The sequence below is a fragment of the Penicillium roqueforti genome (genome assembly GCF_015533775.1).
Source record: "Penicillium roqueforti strain LCP96 04111 chromosome Unknown scaffold_14, whole genome shotgun sequence".
In the NCBI taxonomy this organism is placed as follows: Eukaryota; Fungi; Ascomycota; class Eurotiomycetes; order Eurotiales; family Aspergillaceae; genus Penicillium; species Penicillium roqueforti.
Window position 1 is genome coordinate 241,293 of NW_024067578.1, and position 18,870 is coordinate 260,162.

The following is an 18,870-nucleotide window of genomic DNA, read 5'->3' on the forward strand; positions in this document are numbered from 1 at the left end:
TTCACAAATGGAACTTTTTTATTCATTCAAACTCTTTTCTGATGTAAACCAGGCCTATAACGCTCTATCTTACCCCCATCCAAGATCAGTATCATCTACCATACTAACCGACTAAGAATCCATACCAGATGAGCCCCACAAAACCGATCCGAAAAATATTTTCAAGTCTTCAACTTCAAAAATTGAAATCTCCAACTCCAGATCTCCCAGAAATGGCAGCATCAATAGAAATCCAGGAAGCTCCGCCCAAAGGGCGAAGCAAAGTCCAAGTTGCCGCTATTATGGTAGCCCTTTCAGTAAGATAGGAACCAAATCCTCATATTCACCTACTAATCCCACTAGCTATCGATGTTTATCGCCGCGCTAGATCAAACGATCATGGCCACGGCGATCCCAACAATCGCCGCGTACTTCCACTCGTCTGCTGGGTATACGTGGATTGGCGGCGCATACCTTCTCAGCTCCGCCGCCAGCGCGTGTATCTGGGCCAAGCTTTCTGATATCTGGGGGCGGAAACCTATCTTGCTCTTGGCTGTTGGGTGGTTTTTCCTCAGCTCGATTGTTTGCGCTGCTGCTACTAGTATGGAGATGTTGATCGCTGGTCGAGCGCTGCAGGGCGTTGCTGGTGGTGGTTTGCTCCAGCTGGTTACGATTATTATTTCCGATTTGTTCAGTGTCAGGTAAGATATCTTGGTTACCTGCTTTTGGCTTCTCTGTGTTTACTGACTCGTAACAGACACCGCAGTTTATATCTCGGCCTGATGGAGGTCATGTGGGCTTTTGCTGGTGGGGTTGGACCGTTGCTTGGAGGTGCTTTCAGCCAGTATGTCACTTGGAGATGGACTTATTGGATCAATCTCCCGGTCTCGGGGGTGACATTTGTACTCCTTTTCTTTTTCTTGGATGTGCACAACCCCCAGACGAAAATTATGGATGGCGTCCGCGCCATTGACTGGTTCGGTAGTTTCTCTGTGCTGGGTCTTACTCTCATGCTTCTATTAGGATTGGACTTCGGCGGCGAGACGTTTGCCTGGAAATCACCGCAGGTGATCTGTCTCATTGTTTTTGGGTCTTTGTGTTCCTTGCTGTTTGTCTACAGCGAGAAGAAACTAGCCAAGTATCCCTTGATGCCCATGGATATCTTCACCCGATTCTCTAACATTGCCACCTTGCTAGTGGCATTTGCGCATGGCTTTGTTAGTATAGCATCCCCTTGGTCGTTTCAACCACTAACGACTTACAGGTCTTCATTGCCGGGGAATACTACATCCCCCTATACCTACAATCCGTGCACGGCTCCTCACCAATGAGCTCCGGCGTCCTCATTCTCCCGCTTGTGGTGACGGAAGCATTCTCCGGCATGTTTACCGGCGCAATAATCCACCGCACAGGTCGATACCTAGAACTAATCTGGATCGGCCTGGCACTAATGACCATCGGGAACGGGCTGTACATCAACCTCGGGGTGGGATCCTCCGTCGGCGAGATAGTCGGGTACCAGATCCTCGGCGGTCTTGGTGCCGGATTCCTCTTCCAAACGCCCATAATCGCCATCCAGGCCATGGTCTCACAGGAGGACACTGCAACCGCTACGGCAACCATCGGCTTCATTCGCAATATGGCAACCGCGGCCTCCATTGTGATTGGCGGCGTCGTCTTCCAGAACAGTATGGGCCAGAAGCAGTCCAGCTTGTTGGCTTCCGGGATGTCGACCAGCATGGCGGCTCAGATGTCTGGGGATTCGGCTGCTGCGAGTATCGAGTCGATTAAATTCATTACTGATCCCACGCAGTTGCTTGCTGTTAGGGAGGCTTTTGCTTGGAGTCTGAGGAATATGTGGATTCTTTACACGTGCATGTCTGCTGTTGGTGTCTTCTTTTCGGCTTTTATTCTAAAAGCTAAGCTGAATAAGGAGCATGTTGAGACTAAGACGGGACTGAATGTTGAGAAGACGTCGGTCGTTGAGAATGTACATAGCGTATAGATTCAATATATTTTGCCAGTAGTATATGTCAGACATAAGAATGCATCAATATCACATAAATAAGGGCAATTGATACATAAAATCCCCCTTGTATTCGTCGATTGTTGAAGAGCTTAACCAGAGCCATCAGCTAAGCTATTGGGATCCCGGTCATGAGCGAGGCGAGAACCTTTGGGTCTAAAGCCTCTTCAATACCAAACCAGTAGCCAAACTCTTCGGACCTGCCCTTATCATAGTCGATCTCATCCTGTATTGGCTTTTTGTTCTTGCAGAAAACCCTTAGCTCTTTGCATGCCACATCTCCATTCTTCCGAAGATAATCCCGCATGACTTCACCACAGCTCATGACAATTCGACTGCAAATCTGACTGCCATTGCCCATGGAAGACATTCCCAATGCACGCGCATTTTGTGCCGAGCCTCGCGCAACATGGTGGACCAGAATCACAATGTTTGAGATGAGAGATTCATCGGGCATGTACGCAGTCGTAAAATATTGGACAAACTTGTGATGTTCTTTTGCTCTGATCAGCCTCAGCAGCTCCAGGGAGCGCTTGTGCATGCCGAAGTAGTTGAATAGGAGCAAAGGCTCTTCTTTGGACAACCTGCTCTTCAAAAGAGTAAGAAGTTGCAGGGTGCCAATATTTCGGGTATGGGACCACTTCTGTTGGAACATGACTTGCAGATCGGAGGGCTGGAGCTCCTTGCTGGTCTCCCTGAGACACGGTTCCTGAGAAAGCGTATCCAGAACATTGTCAATTGTTCTAATGCCGTCTTCTTCCCTAAAACCAGACACATACTGGGCCCGGAACAAGTTCGCGATCGTAGTTGTTGGCGTCAGCACTCTGGGATTCTTTCCATCAGGGCGATGGAAGTCTTGTCTCTTGCGCGAACCGCGGGCAAACTTAGCGGCGGACGATATGCCTGTGGCCAATTCAAGCCTATTCAAAGACTCGCTAGCGTTCTTTGGTCGAGAACCAATGAATATATGTGACTCTCCGTGAATCTTAATAAACGCTTCCATATCAGGCCAAATCAAGTTCATATGCCCATCAGTGTTTGCGAGATTGTACAAGAAAGCCAGTTGCTGGACATCATACCATTGAGTCACAAGCTGTTGGCCAACAGACTGCATCCGGGTGTTGAGATGAAACAGGCTCAATCCACAAAGGATGGCATGCTGAGAGAAAAGCACATGTTTTTCTGATGCATCATAGCCTGGGATCGAAACACGCTTCCGTTCTAAGAAGGGGTCCTGGATAATCCATGAAGCCACAGTGAAGTGTATATCTTTGATTTCTTCATCACCCTCCTTGGGCCAGAATTGGGGCTGCGGGTGTGATTTGGTACCCTTGAAGTAGTCGTCGATAGTTTTTGTGATACGCAGTCCAGACATCCGAAGGTCGTCAAATGCACCTAAAGTGCTGTAACGCATGATGTGATGAACGTCAAGGAGCACCTGTGCAGCGAAGCTAAGCCACAGGGTAGCCTTTTTGGTCCTGCAAAACTCAACAAGACCTGCAGTAATCGCATCGGAGGTAAGCATACGAATACCAAACTTATCGATCATGCAGAACTCTGGCATTAGTTGGACAAAAATGATTTTGTCTTCGTTGAATTTCTGGCCCACAGACATCCCCTCTCTGTTAGCCTTGGGATCGTAAGTGCCGAAAAAGCCTTTCTTGAAGACCGGAAGATGATTATCCTGCAGAACGTCTCGGAATGATTCCAGTAAGATCCGTGTTGGCAAATAGCACCACTCGGCTACATCGGACATGTGTTTATTATATGGTAGGCCGATTTCAATAGATGGGGTCGCATCGATGCCCCGAGTAAAACAAGCGACATTGAAGACCATTTCCTGGAGGTTATCGATAGAGGGGGTGGATGTGCTCCAGTCATCCACCACCTCCTGCACAAGATCTCGGGCAAGTTGCAACGCACTGTCAGTCACGATAGCAGCGTTCATAAGATCGATCTTGTTATCTCGGTACTCTGACCAGGTATGAGAGATAAACGCCCGCATGTTGTTCAAATCTTGGAACATGCAGTATGTTTTGAAGAATATGAGGCGGAAATAACTCGTGTCCTCATCCTCGTCATTCTCAACAATCTCCACCTTCACAACCTGTTTCGATTCGGGGGATTTCTGCTGTCCCTCTTGAGTCTCTTGTGGCTCCTCGACGGTAAGTACAGCAAATTTGTTGAGGAACATGTCAAGGTCGGCATCGCCACCTCCGGATTCGGAGGTTGGAGGAGGTTGATTACTATCCGGATTGGAAGAGTTGTTCATCTTCCATTCCAGGGTCTCACAGACCTTTTCCAGTGCGGAGATAAAATGAGTGTGTCGCTTGTTATTGTCAGAGTCGCCTTGCCCCAAAAACCAAGACGTGACATGTTTCCTCAATTTGATCGCTCTTTTGACGATGATGAGAACTTGTGTAGGCACAGTGAGAGCAGACTTGGCCACAACATCAGCCAGCAATTGAAGATCCTTAACAGTCATGGTGTACTGGACTGGATCTGAGTCATTTGCCGCCTTATTTCTGCTCTTGCTTTTGCCATTTTTGGAGGTGGGCGCGGCAGAAGCGAGGCCCTGGGGTTGGTAGCCACATTTGCCGGCTGCCTTAAGGAGCCAGGTTGCAAAGCTGTTGGTATCATCCTTATAGCGAATGTAGCTGCTTTGCAAGAATTTGGGCAACATGATGTCGATTGGAAGACACGCAGGCCACTGTTGATTCGAAGCTTCCGCGTAGACTGATCCACGGATTGATCTGGGGCGGAAGAACAATGATCCAAAAGGAACTTTAATTTGGACGTCGGAGCAGCAATACGTTTTGGACCCAGGTAGTTAGACCAAGGTGACTTTATCTTCTGTTTAATTGACTGTGATTATGGCTATCAAAGCTGCCATGGAGCTCATCCGACACACGCCAAGTCAATACAAAATATCAAAGCAAATAAGTTGAAATCGAGCTGTCTGCCACGAGAGGTCAATCATGGCACTCCACTTTCAATACGTGTGCCAAAAGGGAAGGTGGCGTGACTATCATCTGCACTTTTTTGTGACCTCGGAGCTGACATTGAAACTGGATTACAGAAGTCACGTGGGCTAAGGGGTGGAGGAATAGTAGAGACCTATACTATGTTGAGCTACTTTAGTTTAGAATAGTACAGGCCGCTCCAAGGGTTTTGAACTCGAAGATTCAACAACCTTGGGAAAACCTTCTAGATGTACACAAGCAGCGGTCATTTATATCGTGCAGCAGAGGGGAGGTATTAAAATGAACCGGAATCCGACCAGTAAGATAGTCCTAATGGTAAGGAAATAGGTGGATGGGTGCATGCCAACGTTCGATATAAAGTGTCCGGAGATTTAGTATGTTTAAAGCTGGGGCACGGATACTCTCTTCGGTGCTCCAGCCGCGAAAGACTAGAATAAGGTACCAAGTGTATAAATTCGGGAAGACCAAGTTTTACAGAGCTAGCTGTACCACTGCTTCAGTCTTCTAGCTATATGTTTTCATAGTTATAGCTTTTATAAGGTCGGTATATATCTGGTATCGGTCCTGGGGGACTTTTACTATGACCTCGTCGAGGTATATCCCACTTGAAATTTCTATAATATACGTATCGCTTTATAGAACTATCTAGCAAACAATCTATCTAATGTAAAGAATGCAAAGGAAGTCGAAAGAAATGATATAATCATAAATGAAATTAAAGTAAAGATGTTGTAAAGGATAGAATTCGCATCAGGATTTTCCTCCAAGGTTCCATTTCGTAGATGGCTCCGTAAAAGAACCATTGAGTTACTCCATATATACAAACAGTGCTAACTCTCACCTACGTGGGAATCCTTATATGTACGATTACCACAGTGAAAAAGTATAGAGACGCAACTTTTGTCTATAATAAGATCTTGCTGGTACAATATGCTTAGTCTGAGATTTCTGTCCCAAAATAGCAATGGGGTTCTGACTTTGGTACGGGGTACACTCTATCATGATAGGATCGTCACGATGAAGGATTGAAACAGAAAAATAAAATACAAACAGTCTCTATCATGAGATAGACAACTGCAAGAATTTCAAACAAACATTGGGCATGACCAGGGTGTCACGGAAATCAAGGGAATAAAAAGAGATACAAGACGACTTACTCCCTACAGATCAGAACAGGAACCGGAGACAACTGTGATCCATATCCCTTGCAGCATAATGGACGCCGGCGACGTTCTTTGCAAAGGCGAGTTGTTTCATTAAAGGGAATAATACTGTAAGCTGTGCGGCCGCACAGCATCGAATGACAGGATCATCGCTGTTCATATCGGCAAGCATATCCGAAAAGCGGTTAAGTGGCTCAATCATGTCAGGATCAATCGTAGGAACGAGTTTCGTCGCTTGTTCAACTGGAAAGCCTGGCTTAGCGCTTAGCCTGATGTCAACGACGGCATAGTTAGCTCTGATAGCTGAAGTTGCTGAATGCTTGGTGACTGGTCGACAAAGCCAATGACAACCTTGAGTATTTCCCAAGGAGAATGCGGCTAGCAGACCTGGTTAGGCGGTCAGGGGCGGCAATGAAATGCAAAAAGTGGAGAAAAATGGATCATACCTGAGTTCTATATGAACTTCCACCTCAGTTATTGCTTCTTCCTTCTGTTCTATCTCTATCGCCATGCCTGTGGCAGCCACCACCGAGCCTACCCACCATGCTTTCCACCATGCCTTCCACCGAGCCTGCCACGACATATGAAGATCGTCACATTGAAAAAATCCCTGAAACGGTACATCTTTCTACTAGTTGCCCCTTCGCGGGCGTACTTCGGCAGGCTCGATGGAAGGCATGGTGGCAGACATGGTGGGTAGGCTCGGTGGTGGAAGGCATTGTCGTCGAGATATCCTTACGATATCCTTACCGATCGCTATACTATGACTATTACTAGTCATATACACAACTACCTAGGATCACTAGTATCAACATGGACCGCCCACCGCCAGCGAGAGATAAAACGGAATCGGTCGGAGTATCTTTAAGATTCTTTCCAAATCGTTTGATCCTCGATTTTCGTCGTACAACAGCCACCAATCCTACCGATCCTATAAATCAGGGGAGTTGTATAACAAAAAGAGACGTGGATAATTTGAAGCGGCGCTGGCAGGAAGAGAGGCTTGGTTCGCGTACTGCAATACAGGCACTACTGGATAAACTTTCGCGTTATGGTAGCTGGTTCATACGCTATACCATTGATGAATTGCAGAGGTTAAGTATGCTATTTCTTATGTATAATAGTAGCCTGGCATTACTACAAGCCCATCCATATGTACTATGGATGGATTGTACAGGCCTCATGAATAGTGATAGATTTCTTGATCTTTAGTGTATTGAGCTACCATTTTCGAGGCCTGGACTATGGTATATGTCACTCACACGTATTGAAATTGAGTGCCAAAAAAATACCTTGCCTAATTAGGTGAGACCACTCTCTGAGCGTAGCATAGTCTTGGGTAAAGTCTTGATTGAGTACGAGAAGAACATTCACCAATGACGGGAGTTCCGCCACTTTTCGCCACACACATAACAGAATTCCCATCCACATAGGCAGCTAGACGACGTGGTCAGTTTTCAAGGGTTCTGAGATTCACGGGAGCAGCATTCGGCCTACGATATGTGCATGCAGCCATCGATATGCTCTATCATTCTAGAGCAATTTGAACATCGCTTCCACTTCTTCCTATTTGCCAGGCGTTCCAGCAAATTATCATTCATCTCGTCATCATAAGCTTGCTTAGCCTTCTCATTAGAAGCACTCTTCCGCTCCTTGGCATTAGAAGCTCTCTTGCGCTTCTTGACCTTAGAAACACGCTTACGATTCTTTGCCTTAGAAGCACGCTTACACTTCTCGGTGTTCTGATGGTTGCAATTACCTCTATGTCCCTGCCTTTTGCAATCGGCGCACGTTCGAGCGGCACAGGACTGGCAGATTCCCACCCCACGGCGGATGTTCTGTGGCGGGATATAGCGATAGCAGGGTGAGGTTGAACAATAAGTTCTATGACAGTCGTTGACCTCGGTGTTTCTTTCCTTGTATCTCTTCATAATCTCAATGCCTATCATATCCTCGACGGTGATAGAGACAGCAATTGGCAGGCGGCAGCATCGAGGAGGAAATGAGGCTTCGTTTGCAAGGGCATTCTCAAAAAGGCGCACAATACATTCCCGACAATAAGTGTGAGCACATTCGGTTTGAATAATATCCGACTGCGGATACTTTTCCGTACAACATGTACACTCATACTGATCATCCAAGCCTTCATCAAGCAAGTCTTCATCGCTATCATCCGAGATAACATACTCACCTGGCACCGCAGACATCTTCCCTTGCATTTTAGGATTTGACGAGGCTTTTTGTTCAAGCTCTTTATCCAGTGACAGGGCTGCACCCCTCGTGAAGATGCGTCCCCGAATCTTACTCATGAGTTCTCCTAACTGTGTCATAGCTCGGTTAGTAGTCACTGTGATCTGAGTCCAAATCAGAGTGAATGTGTTGATTTATGAACAAAATTGTGGATTCCCTTGCAAAACGAGGTGGAATAGTCTTAGAACATCGAGAACTTTGACCGTGTTTACCAAATATTCCTTTTTAAGTGAAGTCATAATGAGGGGTATAAAGAACTTATATGCTCCTTATTATAGTACTTTGTATCGTATTTACAGAAAAGTCTATATAACTGAGAAGACTATGCAATTATGATGGCTAACATATGTGTCTTTTTTCTCCATGTTTAGAAACCACAGGTCAGTAAATGCCTCATTGTTGACAAGGTAGCTACTTAATGCTCAATTTAGGCTAATCCTTGAAAATAAATGAGATCGATTGACTCTAGGGCTAGGTAATGTCGATCTCCCAGATCATTTGTGTACCTTATCCTGTTCACCCCAAGGCAGACCTAGAGCACTCTCTTGACTCGGCTAGTTCAATCTCATTCGTAAAGATTATCTTCGTCTGCGAAGATACAGGGACACGTTTTCCACCTTTTCCCGCAAAGATAACAGAATTCGAACTTGCAAAAGCACCTAGTAGATGTGAGTCCAAACGCTCCCACAGTGGAAGACAGCGAAGAGAGTAATCAATGATAAATGAAATCGCCCTTACGTGATGTGATTACAGCCTGTTCTGAGCTCGACCAGACGGCTGCATTTGGAGCATCGTTGCCATTGCTTGCAATCCGCCAATTCCTCCAAAAGCGCATCAAGCTTGTATAGACAGGGTCCATCGTGGGCGCTTTTTTTGCATTTCCTGCATGTGCGTACTCCACAGCTCGCGCATTTGCAAACCTTAGCTCGCGTGCCATTTCGTGGGAGGTATCGGGCGCACTTCAAATCAGAACAATATGTCCTGTCGGGGTCATTGAGCTCAATCACCTTGTCTTTGTGCTGTTGAACCAATGCGGATCCGAGAATCGTCTTCGAGGCCGTAATTGGATTGCGGCAGCATCGAGGAGGGAATAAGGATTCATCACGCAAAGCATTTTTGAACAGGCGAACCAAGCAACCCTTGCAATAGAAGTGCGAGCATTTTGTCTTGAGCATTTTGTCTTGGAGATGATCGTCCCGGCAGGAGACACATTCACGCCAAATCTCAACTTTGGGGGTGTCGGTCAAGCTGATGGCATTTTCAATGGAATCGCCAGTTTGCCGAATCTCGACAGAGAATGAATTGGAAGAGGGTCTTTTCTTCTTATACTTGGCCAAGTGATCTTCTGTCTCTAACCCTAGTCCCATTGAAATGGCCGTGCCCATATTCTTTCGGTATCTCATGAACGTGACTCCCTATCTTGTTTATTATTTCTTTGGTTCGTTCGTCTCCTCGTTCTGTCCACCAATAATAGCTGTAAGACTTAGAGACTGCGTATCCTGATCCGTATCGTAGCCCACGTGATGGAGGGGTCCAGAGTAAGAGATGTGTTATGAAAATAAATAACCCTCTTTTGGCAAAAGAGAGTTGGTGGTGAGGTTGATACTACGTATACCCATGCGAATGCCCGAAAAGCAAGGCCTCCATACAGCACAAATAATACGCTCTTTTAGTATCTAAAATCTAGCTTCCAAGGAACTATCGGAGCTTATACAGTGCCTAATATGCATATACTACGCATGACTCTGAAATTATGTACGTGTCTCGATTTTCGCTTGTATAGCAATATGGAAGTATCAATTAGCTTACCTTGAGCGAAAGAAGGCAACACCACATTACTCACATATAAGTAGTTGAGCAATTTCATATATCATCAGAATCCTCCAAGCCAAGCGTACTCAGGTCATATATTTTACTCTCCGGGCCAAGTTCAGTCAGAATAACCAGTGTATTATCCACATGGTCGGTCTTGATGAATCGGTTGGAGTGATAAAAATCAATTTTTTGAATTGATTCTCATCCCTATTTCGGACAGTCGCAAGTTTTCCATTTCTTCCCGCAGTGGTAGCACCATTGGGCTCTGCAAATACAACTGTCAGGTGTCATTAAAAGTCCCCGTAAATAGCTTAGAGGGTCGATAAAGGGCCAAAGAACCACTTACATGATATGAGGACAGCCCTCTTTAAGCTCAATCACACGGCTGCATTTAGTACATCGCTTCCAAATCTTCTTGTTCATCAATTTCTCCATCAACCAGTCTAGCTGAGGTAGACACTTGCCCTCGTGAGCACTCTTCTTGCATACCCTGCACGTGCGTACACCACACTTGCAGGTTAAAGCCGGTTTAAAGATCAAATCTGGCCAAGATTTATTCGCTGGCGAGATATATCGAGAGCATGTGCAATCCGAACAATAGGTTCGGTCTGGATCGCTGAGCTCGGTTTGCCTCTTCCTTTGTTCTTGGGCCAATGCGGACCCTATCATCTTCTTCATTTCCGAGCCTTCGATTTTCTTGTGGCAGCATTGTAGAGAGAACAAGGATTCAACTACTAAAGATTTTGTGACCATGCGGATCAAGCAATTCTTGCAATAGAAGTGGGAGCATTGTGTTTTGAAGATTTCGCTGTGGACTTCTCTACAGGAGCTGCAGACCTGGGGCAGTGAGAAGTGGGCGGGAATCAGGGCTTTGATAGATCGCATGAGGTTCTTGAAAAAGCGAACCAGCTTCTGAATAGCGGTGGAGGTATGTTTGGAAAATGTCTTCGTTCCCTTGGGAAATTGTGTCTCCTTCACCTCCCTTCCTGGGGATAGAGCTTTAGCCATCTGAGAATATCTCAATGTGACCCTTTGTCTTTCGATTTCGGATTTCCATATATGAAGTGCCACCCTCCTGTCAGGCTCTAGTTCTTCTAGTCTGTAGGTCGGGTGAGTTGTATCCTTCGGCAATGGCTGTTCTCCGAGCCTATGGATATTGCTGTTCACGTCTTCCAATAGCAGCTCCAAGATCAGCCGCTCTGTCTCTTTGCGCGTGCCTTGGTCCATTTTCCGAGAAGGCTTCGGGCGACTGGATGCGATAGATGTTACTAAAAACGGAGGCCTCGCAAGAAAGGAGGAATAGAAAAGGAAATGCAAATCTGATTCTTGAATCAGCCCAGAAACCCTATCTAAATAGTTTAGCAAAATTGGGTAACGAAAAAGTTATTCATAAGAATGTATGACGAAGTATGGGTTCATGCTGTAAGAATGAGGTCGATGTATGTCGGTATATTTCAGTGTACCATTATATCAAGCGTTATGGTTGATTAGCCTGATAAATCTTTCTTTGATCTACTTTGTTGAATGGTCGGTTTGTTTTGTTTCTGGTGATGTCTTCAAGTATACATGCAAAAATAAATGATGAGTCATCCGCACCCGTCTTAATCCCGCTATCTCCGACTAAAGTCAGTTCCGCCGACAACTTCGCTTCTACAACACTATCAACTCGGACTGGCTGTCTTCGCGCGGCCAGTAACCTGTACACTCTCTAAGCTTCAATTACACTGACGGCAACACCTACCCAACTCGCCCAAGATGCAAGGCTTCAGTAAGTCCTAATCCCACCCCAAAGAACATACGAAACAACCAACTAACATGCCACCTCAATAGATATGGGACGGTCAGCAAAACATCCAAATCCACATAACCCCCAGCTCACATTTCCACCAGCTATGTCCCCCCAGACCAAGAAGGCCTAACAACCGGAAACAAACTCGCAGGGAAGCACGCACTCGGCGCGCGCGCCCGCCACCTGCACACAACAGGCGCGCTAATCGTGCGCTTCGAGATGCCCTTCGCAGTATGGTGCACAACGTGCAAACCGCACCCCGTAATAATCGGCCAGGGCGTGCGCTTCAACGCAGAGAAGAAAAAAGTAGGCAACTACTACTCGACGCCGATATACAGCTTCCGCATGAAACACACCGTATGTGGCGGGACCATCGAGATCAAGACCGATCCCCAGAACACGGCGTATGTCGTTACCGAGGGTGGGCGGAAACGTGATACTGGCGAGGATAAGGAGCTGCAGCCTGGGGAGATTGCTATCAAGCCGTACGCGCGAGAGATGGATCCCGCGGAGAAGGATCCTTTTTCGAAGATCGAGGGTAAGGTTGAGGATAAGATTCGTGCGCGGACGGAGGCGACTCGTATTATTGAGCTTCAGGAACGGCAGAATCGCGATTGGGAGGATCCGTATGAGAAGTCGATGCGGTTGCGGAGGACGTTTCGGCAGCAAAGGAAGGGGCTTGAGAAGACTAAGGCGAAGACGGAGGCCCTCAAGGATAAAATGAGTCTTGGGATTGAGCTTTTGGATGAGACTGAGGGGGATCGGCAGAGAGCGAGCATGGTGGAGTTTGGCGAGGACCCGGCTGTGCGTGCTGCCCGTATGACTCGTCTTCAGCCTATGTTTGAGCAGCGGGCGGAAAAGCCTGCACCAAAGACGCGGCCGGAAGAGAAGAAATCTCGTTCTTCGAAGCGACTTAAGAAGGATGACTTGGTTGCGACGCGGAAAGCTTCTCTACACCGTGAGCTGGTTGGGAATACTCGTGCTATGATTGATCCGTTCTTGGTGAATGATGCAGATAATCAGAATGCATGGCAGCCTAGCATCAAGAAGAGGAAAGTTGCCACCTCTTCGACTCCATCCCTCCGTGAAGACCACAGTGGCACAGAAGTCAATTCCTCTGCCGTGGCGCCGACATCAGCGCTGGTCAGCTACCCTTCCGACTCGGAGTGATTTTGAATTCACCTTTGCGCACTATTTCGGGGCATGGGGAAAGGCGTTCTTTGAACTTTATTGTTTTATATTGAGATACCCACTTTGTTCTAGACTTTCGATCATTGCGCTTGAATTATCCATTCCTGCATTCTTGGACCAAGCATCGAACACTTACGCATCTCTCGCTAGTAAGTACTAATCTGACCATTGCAGTAACGCAAGACGGATGACACAAAGTTCAACTCAAACAAGTTGTATGTGTAAGATAAAGATATTGAAACAAGAATAGTGGGAAACCCCGACATAGTAAGACAGGGTATCCTGCGTAGTTATTACATACAGTAGAATCACAAGAGCAGAGTGAAACAGGATTCAAGATTAAGTCGTGCTGCATCACGACTAAGAGCTCAGAAAGGTGCCATATCCACGCGAAACTTAGCGTCTCCCGAAAAATGAGACTGTTGCGGCGCGGGTGCGAGAAGGTTCTGGCTCGGGGGCTGGTGGGACTTCGGAATTGGGTGTGGTCGAAGGGCTGGGAGAGTCGGAGGATGCTTGCCGGCGGAGTTGAGCAAGTTCGGCAATGAGTCTGGAGGGATCAGCATGATTTTCAATACGAGCGCATATTTGACTGACCTGTGGTGCTCGCTGTACCAATCCTCACTGGCTGTTCGGATGTGCCTAAGCTGTTCTTGCAGGCTGGCCATCTATGGAATGTATTAGTCCTCTGTATACGCTGAATAGTCTTCATAATCATGTGAATGGGTGGAATGCGGGAAGATCTGATGAGTAGGAAGACTTCTTCAATCGGGGATCTCCCACCGTTCCCTCAATGGATGGGCCTAGGTCCTCACCTTCCGTTGTGGCTGGACCCCCATCTTCAGCGTTGTCGCTACCCTCATCAGCTGTCGCCCACCGGCTAGCGTCCAAGCCCGAAGAGCTGCTCTTCTCGCCACTGTCCGCCTTCAGAACTGCGAGCTCGGTTTCGAGTTCGCGGACCCGTCGGCGGCTGGCAGAGATAGCGGAATCAACGTCGCCAAGCTGGTTGAGGAGACCCATGTTCTTGTCGATCTGATCGTTCAGGTCACGTTCGCCAGCTTCAAGCTTCTCGGACAAGGTCTTGTTTTGGTTCCTGCAATCAACGAGCGAGTCGGAGATGGCGGCGTTATCGGCCTTGGCCTTGAGGAGCTGGTCGCGGGATTCAGAGAGCTGCTTCATAATCGACTCAAGGTGCGACTTCTGGCTGTCTGAGTCCTTGGCAAGTCTCTCGAGTTCACCCACCTGGGCGACCGCGGCTTGGTATTTCTCTCCAAGTGCAGCATGGTCGGCCTGGATCTTGGCGAGCTCAGCTGAGTAACCCTCAATTTCCTTGGAAGAAGTGGTGGCAGATTCCTGTACCGCAAGGCGAGCCTTCTCAGAATCAGCAAGCTTGGCCTGCAGATCGGCGACTGTGGCCTTTAAGTCATCCAGAACGGAGGTGTCTTGGGCAGCGGCCTTGGCCTGAGACAACTGCTCGTTGACACTGGCTAGTGCTGCATCGTGGGCCTTCTGGAGATCGGCAATCTTGGTATTATTAGAAGCCTCGAACTCCTCCCTGAGGCCAGACAGCTTAGCCTCGCTCATAGTTAGAAGCTGCTCGATCGCCTTTCCGTGCTCGGCATCGATTTCAGCAGCCTTGGAGGTATGAACAGCCTCAATCTCAACCTGCAGCTTGGCTTTGGTCTGTTCGAAGCCCTCCAGCAGTTCGGCAATGGCCTTGTTGTGCTCAGCATCGAGGTCAGTGGCCCTGGAGGCCTTGGCAGCCTCAATCTCAACCTGCAGCTGAGCTTTGGTCTTTTCAAATCCCTGCAGCAGTTCGGCAATTGCCTTGTTGTGCTCAGCATCGATTTCAGCAGCCTTGGAGGTTTGGGCAGCCTCGATCTCAGCCCGCAGCTGGGTTTTGGCCTCTTCAAAGCCTTTTTGCAGTTCGGCGATTTGCTGCTTGTGAAGCTCGGCATCAGCTTTGCTGGAACTCTGCAAAGCGGAAATCTCGGCTTGCAACTTCGCCTGGGTTTCTTCGAATTGATTTTGGAGTTCGGCGGTCTCCTTTTCGCGACCCTCGGTGTGGGTAGCAATCTCAAGAGCGTGGTTTTCGATCACCGCCCTCAAATCAGCTTCAAGCGACTGAATCCGGGTAGCGTGGGTAGACTCTAATTCCTTGTTTGTGGCAAGCAACTCATCGTGCTTCGTCTGAAGATCACTCAGAGCGCTTTCATTGGATCCCGATGCCTCCTTGACCCGCTCTAATTCGGATGCAAGCTGAGCAGCATGTTCAGCCTTCAATTCTTCCAGAGCCTTTGTGTGCTTCGTCTGAAGATCACTCAGAGCGCTTTCATTAGATCCCGATGCCTCCTTGACCCGCTCTAATTCGGATTCAAGCTGAGCAGCATGTTCAGCTTTCAACTCTTCGAGGGCCTTTGCGTGCTTCTCAGCCACATCCGCAGCCTGCAAGGTGTGTTGTTCGAGAAGCACAACAGCTTCTGCAGCCTTCTGCTCCAGAGCCTTCATCTTATTGTCCTTCTGTAAACCTTCTTGCTTGGAGTGATCTTCATTATCCCGTAGAGTGCGGGAGATCTTTTCGACTTCAGCTTGCTTGAGCTGCATTTCTTCGAGCAGCGCATTGATTTTCCCAGTGCCAGTGGTCAGTTGTGATTCCAGCGACTCACACTTTTGTCGAAGAGCGTCAATCTCTTGGATGGCAACATCTTGTGCGGAGGCATTACCCTCATCCAGTGCACGGCGGGACTCACTGAGGGCATTCTCGGAAGCCTCCAGCTGTTCCTGTAGCGATTTGAGTTCTGCATCATGTGCGGCCTTCAGTTCAGCAACGGCATCTTCTTGTCCTTTCTGGGCAGTGGCCTTGGACGCCTCGAGGGCATCACGGAGTTCCTGGATTTGCGTGGTGTGTTCTGCCCCGCTCGATTCCGCCGCCGCTATGGCACTAGTGAGTTTTTCCGCGTGGGAAGCCGAAATCTCACTGATAGCACTTTCATGTTCGGCCTTGAGGCTTGCGATAGCAGCCTCATGGGCAGTCTCTAACTCCACAACCTTCGATGACAATTCAGTGGCCGCGGCGTCACGTGCCTCCTGGAGCTCACTTTGAATTTTCTCAAGGGCCTGCTTAAGCTCGGTGATTTCTTGATCCTTCTCGGCGATCAAAGGGTTCTCCTCGGAGCTTTCCTGTGTAGCAGACTCAGCCGCAGCAAGCTTCGCCTCGAGTGCGGCTACTTGCTCTTGAAGACCAGAAACACTCTCCTTAGCAGACTCTTCCGCAGCACGGACCTCTTGCTCCTTGAGTGTAGTCAGCTTAGCAATCTCCGTGTTAAGATTTTCTAACACCTGATCACGGCCCTTGAGTTCTCGGTTGAAGTTTTCGAGCTCTAGAGCTTTTTCTTCTTCCAGAGCAAGCTTTTGAAACTCGAGTTCCTTCTTCAGAGCACCGATCTGCTCCTCGAAGTGAGTAGCTGCAGACTTGTGCTCTGCCAGCTCTTTTTCGATGGCCTCAAGCTGGGTTTGATGTGTTGCCTTGAGCTCGTCAAGCAGGGCAACTGTCCTGTCATCCCCTTGCGCCGCGGCGGATTGTCTGGCTTCCTCCAACTCCTTTTGCGAGCTCTTCTCCAGTTCTTTCCGTTGGGACTCGGCTTCGTCTAGTCGCGCTTGCAGGGCCTGGAGCTCGTCGGCATGGGCTGATGTCAATTTCTCAATCTCTGCGGCGTGATCCGCGCGAATGGCCTCGGTGGCACCAGTATCACCCAGGGGTTCTTGGGCCGAGACAGAAAGCTGGCTGAGCTTCTCATTGACAGTCTCCAATTCAGACTTCAGACTAGCGACGGTCTCCTCGCTCTCGGCGAGCTTAGTCTGGAGGGCCTGCAGCTTCTCAGAATCACCAGCACGGCCAATTGACCCAGGAAGCGTACTCAATCGCTTCTTGGAGTCGGTGGCAGTGACAGGCCTAGCGGTGCTCGTAGTCGAGGGTGGCCGAACAGTAGCAGGTCTAGCGGTGGAGGTAGAAGTAGCAGTCCGGCTTGCAGGTGTCGTCGTCGAAGTCAGCCTGCCCACGGGCTTGCTTGTAGAGGTCGCGGTCGCGGTGCGCGCACTTGTGGTGGCGGGCTTCCTCTCGGCAGTGGGGCCTGCAACGCTCGATCTACGATCGAAAGACGAGGTGGGTTTGAGAGGAGCGCGGGTCGAGGCTGTACCGGCCATAGACATGCGCTTCGCAGATCCAGAGATTCCGCGCCTCTCATCTCCTGAGCTCGCCACAGACCGAGGCTTCTCATCTGCAGAGCTGCTGACTGACTTGTGAGACCGGTGGGACGAGACAGTCGAGGTGCTCAGTTGCTTCCGGGTGGTTGTCGTGGCCGGGGGACGAGTGGGAGGTTTGTTCAGAGTGCCGGAGGTCGGTCGGGTGGTACCCGTCGTAGGTTTCGAGGCGGAGGATGAGGTGGGCCGTTTGGTGGTGGATGCGCCAGACACAGGACGCTTCTCGGTGCTCGGTGTATCAGGGCTAGCCTTGGCCGGAGAGATCGCACGGCTTTCCTTGGATACTTCGGGGCTGGGCTTAAGCAACTCGTCGCTTTCAGAGACGATGCTCGAATCTATCGGGGTGGCTGGGGGCTCATTCTCATCGACCTCCACAGGAGCAGGGGCGACGACCGGTTCGTTTGACGACATATCGGTGGATTGTTCAAGATTAATGTATTAAAGGGGGCAAGCTTCGTGGTAAGGTTTAGTTGGCATGTACCAGTAAGCTGTCTGCGAAAAGCGTTGTCAGCTGTTATACCCCTAAACGCATAATTATCCAGCTGGTATGCTCGGAGTCGCAACCCCAGATTCAAGCGCTCGAATCGATGCAACTGTAATGGCCAGGTCAGGGGCTTATAGCGCGCTGGGCATAAGCATGAAATCTTTTTGCCCCAGTCGTTCAAGGTATTCCAGCTATGCCCATGGCAGAACTGGGTCATTGTCCAGCTCGACCGAAGCTCCCGTCTATAAACAAACATGCAGAAAAGAGAAGAATGTACTCACGCGCCGCACAACCGTTCCAAAGGGAAATCTTCACAATTACTTGAAGACTGATCTCCAGACCCAGAGAAGTCCAGCACAGTTTTTTTTTAAAAAAAGAGGAAATAAACCGACAAAAGCAAATGTTGTCAGGATGCTTTGGGGGAGAAAAGGGGAAAGCGGGAAAAAGAGAAAGCGGTGTCAATTTAGGAGGGGGGGGATCGCCGCTGCTCTATACTTTGGAGCCTTTCTTTATAGACCCCCTACATGGGTCGTGCATCCGGGGGATCTGCTTAGATTGTCTCTGTCTTTATCTAGATGATCAGAATACAGTTAATATAGGCTGGCTTTGACCGGGTCCAAGATCAGACTAATTATGTTCATTTTTGCTCTATAGTATTTGTCTTGTAGCTTTGGAGCTTTGCACCTACATATGTACGCATTATAATAGCTCCCTAAGTCCTAGAAGTCTCCTTAAAGTACCAGGCTATGTACATGTAGGTACCCAAGATGTCTAAGACACAGGATCAGGAGCCCAAGGACGAAATTCCTCCTGATGCAAAACCAGCCCTGAGTAGCTCACAAATATTAAACCTATCCGCAAATTTTACCAAAATATCTATATTGTCGCTCGTAGGAAGGATAATAAAGCTTCCGGGTATACTGTATTCAATG

The 18,870-nt window shown here is 48.5% G+C and overlaps 5 protein-coding genes across 5 annotated transcripts; 2 read left to right on the forward strand and 3 right to left on the reverse strand.

Annotated features, from left to right (window-relative positions):
* Positions 1–212: 212 nt before the first annotated feature.
* On the forward strand, positions 213–1,984 carry LCP9604111_5721 (MDR family MFS transporter; the record flags this gene model as incomplete). The annotated part of the gene is made up of 4 exons (XM_039073563.1): positions 213–296; positions 343–680; positions 737–1,196; positions 1,244–1,984. 4 exons carry the CDS (start codon positions 213–215, stop codon positions 1,982–1,984), a joined length of 1,623 nt encoding a protein of 540 aa, XP_038928232.1.
* A 130-nt stretch (positions 1,985–2,114) lies between these two features.
* LCP9604111_5722 (uncharacterized protein) lies at positions 2,115–4,688 on the reverse strand (the record flags this gene model as incomplete). The annotated part of the gene is made up of 1 exon (XM_039073564.1): positions 2,115–4,688. The coding sequence occupies one exon, from the start codon at positions 4,686–4,688 to the stop codon at positions 2,115–2,117; it is 2,574 nt and encodes an 857-aa protein (XP_038928233.1).
* A 5,736-nt stretch (positions 4,689–10,424) lies between these two features.
* Positions 10,425–11,683, reverse strand: LCP9604111_5723 (uncharacterized protein; the record flags this gene model as incomplete). Its single annotated transcript, XM_039073565.1, has 3 exons — positions 10,425–10,494; positions 10,564–10,727; positions 11,681–11,683. The coding sequence occupies 3 exons, from the start codon at positions 11,681–11,683 to the stop codon at positions 10,425–10,427; spliced, it is 237 nt and encodes a 78-aa protein (XP_038928234.1).
* A 289-nt stretch (positions 11,684–11,972) lies between these two features.
* LCP9604111_5724 (Saf4/Yju2 family protein) lies at positions 11,973–13,176 on the forward strand (the record flags this gene model as incomplete). The annotated part of the gene is made up of 3 exons (XM_039073566.1): positions 11,973–11,985; positions 12,048–12,057; positions 12,108–13,176. 3 exons carry the CDS (start codon positions 11,973–11,975, stop codon positions 13,174–13,176), a joined length of 1,092 nt encoding a protein of 363 aa, XP_038928235.1.
* A 389-nt stretch (positions 13,177–13,565) lies between these two features.
* LCP9604111_5725 (M protein repeat protein) lies at positions 13,566–17,865 on the reverse strand (the record flags this gene model as incomplete). The annotated part of the gene is made up of 4 exons (XM_039073567.1): positions 13,566–13,744; positions 13,792–13,862; positions 14,010–14,021; positions 14,072–17,865. The coding sequence occupies 4 exons, from the start codon at positions 17,863–17,865 to the stop codon at positions 13,566–13,568; spliced, it is 4,056 nt and encodes a 1,351-aa protein (XP_038928236.1).
* Positions 17,866–18,870: the final 1,005 nt, after the last annotated feature.